The sequence below is a fragment of the Eutrema salsugineum genome, unplaced genomic scaffold, assembly GCF_000478725.1.
Source record: "Eutrema salsugineum unplaced genomic scaffold, Eutsalg1_0 scaffold_4, whole genome shotgun sequence".
In the NCBI taxonomy this organism is placed as follows: Eukaryota; Viridiplantae; Streptophyta; class Magnoliopsida; order Brassicales; family Brassicaceae; genus Eutrema; species Eutrema salsugineum.
Window position 1 is genome coordinate 7,122,363 of NW_006256686.1, and position 14,904 is coordinate 7,137,266.

At 39.3% G+C, this 14,904-nt stretch overlaps 1 protein-coding gene across 1 annotated transcript; it reads right to left on the reverse strand.

Moving 5' to 3' along the window:
* Nucleotides 1-10,627: 10,627 nt before the first annotated feature.
* LOC18013572 (sm-like protein LSM1A) lies at nt 10,628-11,647 on the reverse strand. Its single transcript, XM_006418701.2, has 5 exons — nt 11,632-11,647; nt 11,210-11,292; nt 11,057-11,119; nt 10,806-10,886; nt 10,628-10,696 (listed from the first exon to the last, which is right to left on the reverse strand). The coding sequence occupies exons 1-5, from the start codon at nt 11,645-11,647 to the stop codon at nt 10,628-10,630; spliced, it is 312 nt and encodes a 103-aa protein (XP_006418764.2).
* Nucleotides 11,648-14,904: the final 3,257 nt, after the last annotated feature.

Here is a 14,904-nt window from a genome sequence, read left to right on the forward strand (position 1 = left end):
AAAAAAAACGACTACAATGAAGGGAAAGAGACTATTTATATATCAAAGTTCTCAGATATAAAATAATATACAATCAATTAGAGAAAGAAAGTAAATTTTAACATTATTTTTCTTTTACTAGTTTCTTATAAAGATGATTTAAAGAGAATGAAATTGAAGATGATGAAAAAATCTTATTTTCTTTGATCAGAAGAAGTAATGTATACTATTTTATTTCGTGTTAATATTATTTTTCATGTCAACTTTTATTAATACTAAGATTCATTTATTGTTTTAGTTTTAAAATATATGAAAGCAAAAGTTGTGTTTATTAGTTTATTTTTTTCAAATTTCTATTAAATTAAAAAATTTGTATTGATGAAACTAGCTAAGAGAATAATTTTTAATTTTATTACTTTTTCATGAAACATACATAACGAAGATGCAACTAAAAGAAAAAAAATTCTTGATTGAATAAGTGATATAATACTTTATCTTTGTATCAATACTAATTAAGTATTATTTAATTAATTTGTTATATTTTGTTTGATTTTAGTATCCAAACTTTTTAAGCGTTCGACAAAATAATATTTTTTAAATGACACATATATAGATTCAAACAAGATTGTTAAAACCTCAAATACTAGATATAAATTCTAAAATTAAAACTCAAGTAATATAATTTTATCAATAGAATGTAGAGAAAATTGCTGAATGAGATGTTTTTAAGTTTTAAATTTGAGGAATAGGATGTTTTGAAAACCGTAGAAGGAAAAGGGTGTTTTTACTGTTTGTCTTCCCACAAGGGCCCTTAGGCAATTTTTATTTTCAAAATTGCCATTATCGAAGTAAAATAACTAAAAATGCCTGATTAAATCCGATTTGGTAAACTGATTACACAAAATTATCAACCGAAGTCCAATATCATAAACCGAAGTAAAACCAAATTAAAAACCGAAGTATAATTTATCGACACCCTAACATTTAAATTAAAAATTTAATTCGGGATCCACATCTGGACGTCGTCTATCTACCATCTCCGGCAATCCAGCTCCGATTAGCCTCCGATAGACCTTTATAATGGCGGGGAAAGTTAAAAAATCGTTAACGCGGAACAACACCGTGCATCCGGTGTCGAGGCGAGTGCTCCGGAGTAACTCGAAGACAGCTCCGACGGACCACTCGCCCATGCTGCCCATGCCACCGCGACGGAGTGACCGGGTTGAACATCCCATTCACTCGAGTCGTCTGAATCCACGCCGGCGGTGTAGAGCCAAAGTACAATTCGCTCCTCTTCTTCTAGAATGGCCTTCTCAGAATTCTAAAAGTAAGTTACATTTATGAACTTCGACCTTGTCTGAACTGTACTGGCGGTTTGTAATTCAAATTAAGATTGTAATTAAGATTAAGATTGAAACGGGGCGCCTGATTGGCTTGATTTATGTATTGGCGGTTATGAACTGTAGTACTTATGTCTATATATTGATTTCAAACGGTTGGATTACTCTTATATCATCTAGAAACAGTTACAGAAGTTTTTATAGGAGACCATACGAATAGGGTAGTTTTCCGTTTATCCAGAATACTATATCTTTTCGTGCATTTCGGAATTGTTGTTTTCGTTCAAATACAGGTATGGAAGACGGAGAACCTTTAAATACAGGCATGGAAGATGGAGAAGCTTCAAATAACCTTTCGGAAAAACTAGCAAAACGAGTCCTCGGCGATGGTTGCTACCCCGTTGGTGCTCGGTTGAACATATATCAAAGGCCAATGTCATTGGCCTCCTTGTCGAGGCGTTAAAGGGTACTGAAGATCTTGAGAAGCTACTTCATTCCCAGTTTGGGAAGTTGTTCCATCTACCTATTGCAAGATGTTGCAACAGCGCCAAACTTGTCCATGCTCTTCTATCACGACAACTTGTGACCACGAAGAAACACGAGATTTGGTTCCTCTTTGGTGGACAGCCTCTGAGATATTCGATACGGGAGTTCAAGGAAATCACTGGATTGAATTGCAATCCCGAACCTGATAGCACAGAAGAAGAAGACGATGTGGGAAAAACAGGAATCTGGAAAGACCTGTTCGGAAGAGCGAAGGCGATGAACGTGTTTGATGTGCTTGAAATGCTAAAGGACCCGGATCTACCCCGATGGAAACGGCTTCCATTGGCCCTAATCGTTCTTGTCGACGGTGTTCTGTTTTGCAATAGCAAAAATCTGGCCCTCACCGAGAAATACGTTGCGATGCTGACTGACTTGGATAGGTTCATGCTGTATCCATGGGGGAGGGTATCCTATAACAAAACAGTATCTCGTTTTCAAGCTCCGAAGGCAATCAGGATGCCGAGAAAAGGGAGAATCCTGTAACATGATTGCGCCGTCAACTTAAACAGAAAACCAGTGCATGCTATGGATTCCCTCTATCACTACAACTCATGGCCCTCCAATCTATACCAATGTTGGTTTCCAAAATTCCTCAACCTGATAACTTGAAGACATTCCTTGAAGATCCCGAAGGCTGTCAAAACGTTATCACACTGTTGCATCTTGGGGACATACATGCCGTGGAATCCGACCCTCTGGTAAATTATTTGTAGTATTATATTTAGTAGTATTTGTAGTCTTATTTTGTAGTACTTGTCTTAAAAGATAAGTGCTCTGTCATTTTGGTTGGCAATTTTACAATTTTATTTTTTTGTCTTAGTTGTCTGTGAAACAGATGGTACTGGATGATGGTGACAATGACCAACAGAATGAATTGCGTTGGGTAGATGAGGTAGAGGATGCCGAAGTTGCATTCATGCAAGAACTCATGGCCGAGGGGTACACATTCACACCTTCGGATTTTGCAGTGGCACCGGCCCCTATCGTGGATATTAGTGATGCAGAGGACAAGGTTACCAATGAACAGGAACCTGAGCCATCCACCAGACCGAAGAAGAAACAGAAAACTCATCAAACTGAAAAACGCCCCATGCAGAGGAAGAGAGGCATGGGCAAGAACTCTTCTAATCTATCGGAAGATGAATCCCTTGATAGTGGACCCATTAAAGAGCTTAAAAGATGGATAGTACGTCAGAATACTTTGCTCCTTCGTGACATTAAGACCGAGTTGGACAAGAGATTGGGCGTATACCAAGAGGACGAAGAAGATGACGATGTACACCAGTCAAAAGAAGATGGGGAACAGGATGACGAAGGACAGAATACAAAAAAAGATGGTAAAAAACCGGATGAAGATGAAGACAAAGCCGAAGATGGAGGTGAAGAAGGAGGTTATGATGGGGCACAGTCTAGCGTACGCCATAACGATGGTGTACACCCCGAAGCTGGTGTACACCAGAAAGAAAGAGATGATGAAGAAGGGACATCTACTTACTACGGCGGGGACCATTATTCTCCCAGGGACCATGCGTACTTGAAGATTCCAGAAGCTCCGACGATGACCCCTGAACCGGGACAAGCCAATTCAGGAACAAGTCGTCCATCTCCTTACTTCGTCATTCCGGATGAAGATCCACCTACTGGCCTCAACGAGGTGAGCTAATTGTTTAGGCAGCAGCTGACTCTATTAAGTTTCATAACGTGGGTGTATTGTGCTATGTTATTTATGACTTATTCAGGTGGATGGTGGTAGAACAAATTTGGTGTCAGGCCCCTTAGTAGTCTACAAACCTCAGACTCCTCACCCATTGAGCTACGCATATAAGAAACATGAAGCGCAGACAGATGCGCAGGATGCCGAGGTCAGACATTAAAGTTGTTCATATGATATGGATGTGTATACAGTAGTGTTTAGGTATACGCTAGGTATACGATTGATATGTTATACGCTTTATTGTTACGGTGGTTTGTAGGCTGTGGCTAATGAGGACGACTCAAATTTGGGGAAAGATTACCATACTGCGCCTGAGGATGCAAGTGATGCTTCGCAGAAGACACCTTGTACTCCTAAACCCCCACAAGAAGTTGAAGGATCGTCTGGTGTGAGGCGAAAAAGTGGAGGAACAGGAAGAGGAGGAAGAGGAAGAGGAAGAGGTAGAGGAGGAAGAGGTAGAGGAAAACGTGCACGTGTACGGTCGGACAAGATTCGAGATATTTACTCCGCTGATTCAAAGGTGAAAGCTCTATTTGTATACCACTTCAAGGCATTTCAGGAGTTATTATCGCGTGAAAGAAACATGTAAGTTATATCGTATTGAAGGCAATTTATCCATAAACTTTCATTCTAATCAATTACCAATTGCTCTCAGAACAGCGACTTTTGCATTGTCACTGGTCATACTGTGAACAATCAGCGACTTTTGCATTGTCACTGGTCATACTGTGAACAATCAATTCTTCCTACAAATTGCGAAGCCTACTGAGTGTTTAATTATATGTAATATATGTTATTTATGTTTTGTTATTTGTCAGCACATGCAAGTAATAATGGCCATGCTTTGGAGACGTAGAGGTGAAATCTACTTGAAAGACAGGGTAGCATTTGTAGACACCTTGTTCATATCCATCATCGGCAACTACTACAACGATTTCATATCGCGAGACAAAAATCAGTATGACTGGGGGAAAACCATTCAGGGTATTGTATTGGGAAAACCAGCAAAATGGGCTAATCAGCGGCAGAGGCAAATGTTTCTACGGTTTGTGGATGTTGTATGCGTCCCGATGAACTGGGGGTCTGAGCATTGGGTGGGCCTTGTAATTGACTTTAAAACGGGCAACATAAAGATTTTGGACTCTTTCATCAGTCATAATGATGAAGCGGCTGTGGAGCAGTATATGGCGCCCGTGTGTCAAAGTATGCCATTTATATTGAAGCGTTATTTGGATAGCAAATTAACGGAAGGCGTACGCACCACCCCTTACACATGGAGTCGTTTGGAGGGCATATATCAGAACAAAAGATCCGGTGACTGTGGGCCATGTGCGGCCAAATTCTTAGAGATGCATGCTGCAGGGCTTGGAGTGGAGGATATGGCTTTGATAACGGACGATGCCGTTGACAGGTTAAGGGAGAAATACGCCATGGACTCATACGAAGAGTTTTTCGGGAATCCGGCTATTGCCAACGCTTAGGACGAATGTTGAAGTTTAATGTTGAACTTGACAATTTATGGAAGGGTTATTTGTTGGATTATGTGTTTGATAATGTTTAGGATGTGGGTTTATTTGAGAATTTTTATGGTTATACTTTAGGGTTTACTTTAGTATCTATTAAATGGTGTGTCAATTATTTAGTTTGGTTACAATTTAGTTTACTTTAATAATTGCGCATCCGTACACCTAACAGCGTTTAGTTGTACACCAATATGCATGAAATGGGAGTACATCAAGAAAAATTTGTTCATAGTTCACTTTATTTTAGTACTTATTAATTGGTGTGTGAATACTGTGTTCCAGGAGAAATATGTACCTGTACACCAATATCCATTTAGGTGTACATCTACTGGGTGTACAAGGAAATTTATGGTTTATGCAATAATTTTACAAACTCATTTACAATCTTAACGGTAACCGCATTTAATGTATACGCTCAATTAGTGGGCTTTTTTATTATTATATATATGCAACATAAAGAACCGTTCCGCTTCACAAATCTTAAACCGCAGTTATTCTATCTCCATAAACAACCGTTTTCATCACAATTGAACCTCACAAATTAACTATGGCACCAAAGAGAGGGCGATGTGATGCGGATATCCGTGATTGTCAATCCCCTCTGATGGCGCTTCCCGACGAACTATTGGAGAAGGTTCTCGCATACAGTTGCAACTCCGTCCAAAAAATTTTCACACTGAAGCAAGTTTGCAAACGGTTCCAGGCCTGCACTTTAACCCAAAATTTTCTGGCATCGGTTGATCCCGTGGAATTAGAGATGCCTATTCCCGAAGATTTCGATATGCCTTTTATCGCGTTTTGGGAATTTCCCAACTTGTTGAGGAGGATGTATGACGCACGCAATCCTGGTTTGCTGTTCATGAAGGGGATGCAAGACTACTTCTGCTGCCGTGGAGACAAAGGTGGCATAAAACTCATCAAGGAATCGGCAGATATGGGATACGAAACAGGTATTTACATGTATGGCATGTACATGAAAGCAGTGGTCGAAGACCCCGTGGGTTTAGAGTATCTTTCAAAACTAAGCAGGGGGGCAATGAGGAGAATAATTCGGAAAATTATTGATGGAGGTGAGCGTGGTTATGTTAATTTGCATGATGAGTTTTCGAGGAGGAGATTTGAGACTAATGCTCAGTTTTCCACACTTTGGTCTTGTCGATGTGGTGTTGCCAATGCTCAACTTGATTGGCATGACGAATTGTTAAAGGGGCCAAGCATGTGCACGTCGTGTTTCTGGGCACAGGAAACGCAAAAGTTCTTCGTATTTGTTTGGTATGCAGCGCGTTCTGGGCCGTCAATGGAAGAATGGTGACTGATTGGTGAAAGACAACCAGTTTCGGTGTGTACACCTGCATTGTGTACACCTTGGTGTGTACACCTTGGTGTGTAATCGATTAGATTCCATATTTCGTACTTTATGATTTAATCTTTTATTTAGGCCTGTATGTATGTAGGTGTACTTTGTTTTGCTTTCTATCTATGTATACTTTAATTGTGTTGACAATATTTAATTTCGGTGGGTGGTAGTTTCAGTTTTTCGAGAACCATTCTGTTATATCTTTAAAGTCTCAGTTTACCTCTCTTTGTACGTCTAATAACTACAAAAAAAGAACACCTCAATCTGGACTCAATATGTACACCTAAATTTGTACACCTGAATGTTACATTTATCACATATTATATATTTGTGTATACAAACGACATTATCTCTTTTGTGGGTATTTTCGGAGAATATGGATATACAAACGACATTATTTATTAAAAGTCTTACCTTACCTATTTCTGTACGCATATTTTAAAAAATATGCATGATTTCGTCTATGTGGACAATCTGTACTCTATATCTCGGTTTACGTGATGTTGAGAAAACGTCTGTAATGATGACAAGAAATTTAGTTTCCAACAAATAAATAAAGGGCTGGGTTGTCAATGAAATTTCGATATTATCATAAATACTAATAGTATTGTCTCAGATATCATAAATGTATTGTGGTATATCAAAAATTAAATTAAATCATTCGTCAAAAAAGTTTAATGGTGAAATTTGCTTTTATTTGGTAATTCTCTGTATTTATTGTGGTAATTTAATTTTGCCGGTAAACGAAAAGACACATTTTCGTCTCTTTTCAACGTCTCTCTTCAAAGACATCTATTCGGCTCTATTAAAACTGCACTACTACCTCTTTAAATTCAATCCCTTCACCATAACTGCCTACTTAGCACCATAATATTATATTCGGAGAGAACAATCGCAGGTAGCTGACTCGCACATGACCCAACTATTGCATTCTCATACTTAGACTTCAGCAGAGCCGCCATGACTTTAGAAGTAGCATGTTTAGAAAATTTCTTTCTTGTATCCGGGTGGCATGTATGCTTCAAACACGCCTTCCTCACCTCATACAACGCCGAGTCGCCAACTTGACCCCCCAACACTCTCCAATCACAAATCTTTGATGGACATTCGGCGACTGTGTACTTCTTCGCATGCTTTTTGAAATTGAACGTCACTATATTCTTCAGCGCATTGATGGCCAACGTGATTTTAAAGTGTTCCTTGTTCCTGAACTTTTTTCCAACCCATATCTCTCCATCTTCATTTGACAAATCAAGTTCATCGAAATCCCCTGCCATTTCATCAGAGACTGGTGCCACATCCGGAAATCCATATAGTTCTGTACGTTTAATCGCTTTCTTCAGCTCTGCACCGCCATTCTGACGCCCCCAACTGACATCACCTGTCGGAGTCTGCACAAAATCATCATCATCTCTATGGGGAACCAGAACATTCTCACATACAGTCCTCTTTCTTCCAGGAAAATGAATAGGACTCTCCGTTAAGACAATAGAGTTGTCCATATGGTTTGAATCACTCGGCTCACTTCCGCGAGTACTACCACAACCCCCTGAACTACCACAGTCATACTTATCCTCATCAACTCCAGGTTTAGAATGGAAACCCTTACCATCTGCTAGTACGTAATCATTCCACCAGTCAAAATCATAATCCGGATCATCATCATCATCAGGTCCGTATTGTGCATCGTCAACATCATCAGCTTCCTTCTCTTCCGAATCTCTCGCCTCATCTGATTCCTAGGACATTTTTATTTCCAACTCAGGGTGATCAACAGAGAGAGCGTGACTTGGAACATCCGGTTTGACATTAACGGGGCTGTTAGTGCTGGCCTTAGCCTCTACTTTCTCTGATTCCTGGGACATTTTTAATCCCATTGGAGGATGGATTACAGAGACAGCTTCAGGTTGTACACCTTTGGAGGTGTTCATTGCGGCCTCTGCCTCTACTTTCTCGGCATGTGCTATCAGCAAACAATCATCGATATCTTCATCATCTGCTTCTTCATCATCGGGTTGTCTTGACTCAGCCAAAGAAGAGGCAATGAAATTTGTTGGCCCTAAGGACTTTCGCCGTTCCCTCGCAATTTGAACTTCAAGACTGTCCTTCCGTTTCAATCTCACCATTTCACCATTTACTGACTCCTTGAATGTGACAAATAAATTCACAGACTTGTCAGACTTATGCAGCGAAAGGAAGAATTTGTACTCTCGAGGAGTAACTATTACACATGGACAACTCCCATCACCATTAAGCTCAGCTAGAACATCATCAAACCAGTAGGAAATCTCCACCGAAACAGCTCTCGTGTCTAATCCGAACTCATGCGCAATCAGATTTCTCAAATCATCTGGTCCGGACACATCTTTGCAATTTATGCACCTTCCACGCCGAGATATGTCCATTTTGAAATCCCATTCTCCTGTATATTACCTTATCCACGTTCCCGCCATAACAAGAATGAACGCATCCACTGCAATTCGCGAACACCATATCTATAAAACTACTAGAAAATCGCGAACACCAGACCCAAAAAATTCGAAAATAACAATGACAAATCTATGGGTGTACAATCATAGGATTAAGTAACTAACCGTGGTTGTTGTCCTCTTGATCTTCGCATAATTTCCCCTTCAATTTCAACATCTTTTGGAAAGGGAAACTAGGGTTTCTAATTTGGTTAGGGTACTTTGTTTATTATTTTTACCAATTTATCTCCATTATCTCTAATTAACCACACTTTTCCCGCCAAAATTAAAAAGATACTGCAAAGGGTAGTTTATCGTGTAATTAGTTGGGTATTTTCCGGCCCATAACCGAGGCCCATAAAGGTGGTTTTTGGGAATTTCATTCCCAAATTCGAAATCAGGCCCAAAAAACGACCCAATCACGTGCGTGAGTGCTCTCTTCCCGCTTGTTACGCGCCCGGACGTAGACTTCGCCTGGGACCCACGGTATTTTCTGTGTCTGTCTCTATCTAAGGAACAGACTGCACTGTCTCTCTCTCTCTCAGAAAGAAGGGTAAGCTTGCCATTATGAAAATATGTCCCTACCCCGACCAATTAAAACTTAAAACTACCCATTTCTCAAATTAAAACTTAAAAACGTCCTTATTTTCAAAACAACCCTAGAATGTATTGATTCACACTGGATGTACTCCTAGTTTCTACTGCAATAGAACAATGATGTAGTTGTAATATAAAGGATTCGGAATCCAGAGGACCAATGTTACTCTATGAATTTGTGAGGATTGAATTAAAGCTAAGACGAAAGATGGTTGTTTCGAAAACTAAAAAGTAAACAGAATGGCAAACAACGATTTAAATTCAAATTAAAACAAGCACTAGACCAAAGCAATTCGCAGGAATTTCAGAGATAAGAATCAGATGACTATTCAGGGCACAAGTGTAACGCAAGTCTCGAACTCAAACAGAAAAGCTTATCGATCCACTGTCGTGATCTCGATAACTTTGTCTAACAACCTAAATCCTAAACTGTCGTTTGAACCTAGAAAATTGCAGACAAGCATTAGCTAGCAGGTGTGATCTGTTCACGATTTGCCTTAACTTCAACTGTCGTTGGCTAAGGACAAATCGCTCACCAATGTTTATTCTAGCAACCTATTACACTTTTGATGAATAGATTAACCTAAAATCGCAGATTGAGTGATCAATTCAACCTAAGCATTAAGTCTAACAATGGTGAAGACAATAGATATCAAGTCCTATTTGCATCTAATCCTCTAACTCATGAAATCCTTTGAACGCTTTAATCTAGCTAAGAGATCTACTCAGACATGGAGAAAAGAAACACAGAAACAGATGGAAAGGAATTCATGAATTAAAATCGCAGAAGAGATAATAGGGTTCAGAATTCTTCTCAAAGTGTAGCAGATTTCTTCTCCCAAAGGCTTACAAGTAAAAACTCTATGGTTCAGGAAATTGTAAAAAGAAAGCGTAGAAGAAAAGATAGGCGGCTTGGACTCTTTTTTATTCCTTTCACGCGGCTTGAGATTAGGTAAAGATGTTTTCCTTATTTTTCTCCCGTCTGGAGCAGGTGCTCCACGAAGGGTCCAAACCGGGAGCAGGTGCTCCGCGGATGATTTCTCCAAAAGCGTGTGAAATAGCTCCTTATTGCTCCAATTCATCTCCTTTTGCTCCAATGCCTCCTAAACACTCCAATCCTCTGATAAGGTCTCTAAGTCACCTGAAACTTCATGAAAAGACTCCAAAAACTCCTAAAACAATTAGTAAACACAGGTTAGAATGAGTCAAAATCTCCACTCATCATGTATGCACCTTCACATTTTCTAGTTTCTACAATGCTGCAACACATAGGTAAAATGCCTCATAATCGAGATCAAGAAACTCCATTCTTTTCTGCTTCGTACCCGTTAAAAGCATTTCTTCCTTCTCTGCATTCTGAGCCTGACTAAACAGAAGAGTGTAATTGAGGAGTCAGTAGAATCCAAATTCACAAAACAAAAACAAAGCAAATCCACCAAAAGATCGGTTCGTGAGAGAAGCTCCCCCAATCAAGCGAAATTTGAAGCACGAGAATCAACAAATAAAGGGAAGTAAAGAGATATTGCACTAACCCTTTTGATCTCTGTTTCTGAAACTTGAACCATTTGAGCAGGAAGCTCTTCCTTTTCAACGTCCTAAGAGCAACAACAAAAAAAATCGTTTTAGAAGTGGAAACTTCATATAATTAGATGCAAGAGGAATCAGATTGTTTAATTTTGATTTACCAATTCACCAATCATGACAACATTCTTTTCACGGATTATGTATAGACCCAAGGGAATATCACAGTAGAGATCACCCACGATGACTTGTTAGTTTTTATCATGTGAGTGTCGTCTGTGTGCGACAGGGATAAATGGTTTTCCTTAGATTTTGGATTTCTCTCATGAATAGTTGATTTTGATTAGGTTTTGGGTTTCTCTCAATAGATAAGGTAATATTTGCGGAATAATGTTGAATGATGTCATTTTAGTTTCAAACCGAACCAGTTGGATTCTAAAGAAGTTGTTAGAACAATAGTCGCAGAAAGTGTCTTAAGCTATGATAGTTTAGAGTCTAAACATGAATAGTGGGAACAGTTGAAGTTAGGTGTTTGTGTCAGAAAATAGTGGTTGTGTCTTTTGGTTGTATAAGTCGATGAAGAGACAATGTAAGAGATACATTTTTTGAAATGAAATGAAGAAGATGAGTTTCAAGTTTATCTTCTCTCAAATATCGATTTTCAAAATGATAAGAAACAAGTCTCAAATACTCTGTTTCTGAATATATCTACATGGTATCAGAGCTCATGATAATCTATGGAGATTCCCTGAACAAGACAAAGATTGCGGATGAAGAAAGTTCGACAATGAAGAGAACAAAAGTCAGAGAAACTGGTACAAAGGTTCAAGAAACTGACAGGAACAAGATGGTGATCAAAGATGAAGAAATCAAAAACAGAAAGAAGAAGAAGAAACAGGCGTCTGAGGAACATGATGAAAAAGAGAAGAATCACATGTTCACTGCAAGACAAGAAGAAGAAGAAGAATCAAGTAAGGAGAATATTTGGCTCATAGACAGTGGATGTACAAATCACATGACCCCAAATAGGAACCTGTTTGTCAAAATAAACACAAACATCAAAGTTCCTATAAAGGTGGAAAATGGAACTGTGGTAATGGCAGAAGGAAAAGGAGATATAAAAGTAACAACCAAGAAGGGAAAAAGAATCATAAAATATGTCTTTTTAGTACCCAAACTTGGAAAGAATCTTTTAAGTGTTCCAGAGATGATCACCAATGGTTACAAAGTCACTTTCCAGGGAAACAAATGCATCATTCACGACAAATCTGGGAGAGAGATAGGAGAAGTTCAAATGGTTAACAAAAGTTTTCACATCAAATGGCATTCAAGAGAAGAAACGGCGATGGTGGCTGCAGACAAGACTGCAGAGCTGTGGCACAAAAGACTTGGGCACACGAGTTATACAAACCTGAAGATCATGCAGTCAGAAGGAATGGTCACCGGTCTACCTAAGTTCAAAATAGCTCAGGACCGATGTGAAAGCTGCCTTATCAGCAAGCACAGCAAGGATTCATTTCCAAAAGAATCTGATTCAAGAGCAACTCAGAAGTTAGAGCTGATTCACAGTGACTTGTGTAGTCCAATGCAAAACACCTCCTTTAGTGGTAGCAGGTATGTACTCACCTTCATTGATGATGCGACTAGAATGGTGTGGGTTTACTTCTTAAAGGCTAAGTCAGATGTCTTCACAACCTTTAAGAGATTCAAAAATTTGGTGGAAAATCAAGCTAACAGCAAAATCAAGAAACTCAGAACTGACTGAGGTTCAGAGCATTTGTCTGGTGAATTCACAAAGTTCCTTGAAGAAAATGGAGTTGAAATGCAACTGACTGCTGCTTATTCACCTCAGCAAAATGGAGTTTGAGAAAGAAGAAATAGAAGTCTGATAGAGATGGCTAGAGCAATGGTTAAAGCAATAGGTTGGCCCTTGAAATTTTGGGCAGAAACGGTCTATAATGCTGTTTATGTTCAAAACAGAACACCAACAAGAGCTCTTAAGAGCACAACTCCACTTAAAGCTTGGAACGGTACAAGACCAGGAGTTGGCCATATGAAAGTATTCGGATGCCTCTGCTATGTCCATATTCCAGACGAGAAAAAAAGGAAGTGAGATGATAAGTCCAAGAGGGGAATATTTGTTGGTTACAGCTCTCAAACAAAAGGGTACAGAGTGTATCTCCTGGAAGAAAACAAGATAGACATTTCTAGAGATGTCATTTTCGACGAAGATAGAAAATGGGACTGGAGCAACAAAGAAGTGGTAAAAGATCAAAGTATACCTCTTGAAACCGAAACTGAAGTGAAGATTCTAAAATTGGAGAAGCAGAACCAAACAACTACAATAAACCAGCTGATATAAGTCCTGCATCAACCAACACTGATCACAGAAGTCCAGGAGGAAGCTCAAGCCGTGTAAACAAAAGAACCAGATCACTTGCAGATATTCTGCTTACTTCTCCATACGCAGATTTGGAATACTCTGCAGTGATGGAAGGATGCTACAGCAGTCTAGAATAACCATCTCTGTTTGAATAAGCATTCAAATACAAGGAGTGGAAGGAGGCAATGAAAGAAGAGATACAAATGATCGAAAAGAATGAAACTTAGGAACTAGTCAAAAGATCATCTGGCAAAAACGTTGTGGGAGTGAAATGGATATACAGATTGAAAAATGATTCCCAAGGAAATGTGGTGAAACACAAGGCGAGGCTAGTTGCCAAAGGCTTTACTCAACAGTATGGGGTAAACTATCATGAGACCTTCGTTCCAGTTTCAAGACATGAAACTATTAGGTTGCTTCTTGCTGTGGCTGCTCAAAAGAAATGGAAGCTGTTTCAGCTAGACGTTAAATCAGCCTTCTTGAATGGAAGATTAGATGAAGAGATATATGCTGAACAGCCTCTGGGATTCGAAAGAGAAGGGAAGGAAGGACATGTTCTGCTGTTACACAAGGCTCTCTACGGCTTAAAACAAGCTCCGAGAGGTTGGTACAGTAGGATTGATGAATTTTTCAAGAGAGAAAGCTTCAGGAGAAGAGATAATGACCATGCTCTTTACACAAAAGAAGACAATGGGAAGTTACTGGTTGTTTGTATCTATGTAGATGACCTCATCGTTACAGGAGATGATGAAGATATGGTGAATGAATTCAAAACAGCAATAAAGAATGAGTTCGAGATGTCAAACTTGGGGCTACTTAACTATTTTCTAGGAATGGAAATTGTTCAAAGCTCAGAAGGTACATTCCTGTCTCAAGAATGTTATGCTAAAAAGCTGTTGAAGAATTTCAACATGGAGGAATGCAAGATCATGAGTACTCCTCTTATACCTCAGCGTAATAATCAACAAGAGGAAGATGATCTGGCTGAAAGCAGTGTCTACAGAAGCTTAGTCGGAGGGTTGATGTACTTAACAGCTACTCGACCTGACCTAATGTTCTCTGCCTCTTACTTATCCAGGTGCTTAAAAGAACCAACTGTCTCTCACTTCAAGGATGCCAAATGAGTTCTAAGGTACATTAAAGGAACAATCGATATGGGGTTAATGTACAAAGCAGTGGAAGAATATAAGTTGATTGGCTACTCGGATAGTGACTGGAGAGGATGAAAAGAGGATCTAAAGTCTACAGTAGGTTATTGTTTCAGTATTGTATCAGCTTTCTTTACTTGGCAAACCAGCAAGCAGGATACGGTTTCTCAATCAACCATAGAAGCAGAGTACATAGCTCTGTGTGCAGCATCAAACCAAGTGACTTGGTTAAGACGATTACTTGAAGATCTACGGATTCACACCCCAGTGGGAGTATCCATTTACTGCAGCCAGTCAGCAATAACCATTGGAAAGAACCCGGTTCAAC

What these genes read in the sequence shown, in the direction of transcription:
- LOC18013572 (XM_006418701.2), bottom strand. An exon ending in TTGTCATGATTGGTGAATTG is followed by an intron (nt 11,120 to 11,209) that starts GTAAATCAAAAT and finishes TGTTGCTCTTAG; the next exon opens with GACGTTGAAAAGGAAGAGCT. An exon ending in CAGAAACAGAGATCAAAAGG is followed by an intron (nt 10,887 to 11,056) that starts GTTAGTGCAATA and finishes CTGTTTAGTCAG; the next exon opens with GCTCAGAATGCAGAGAAGGA.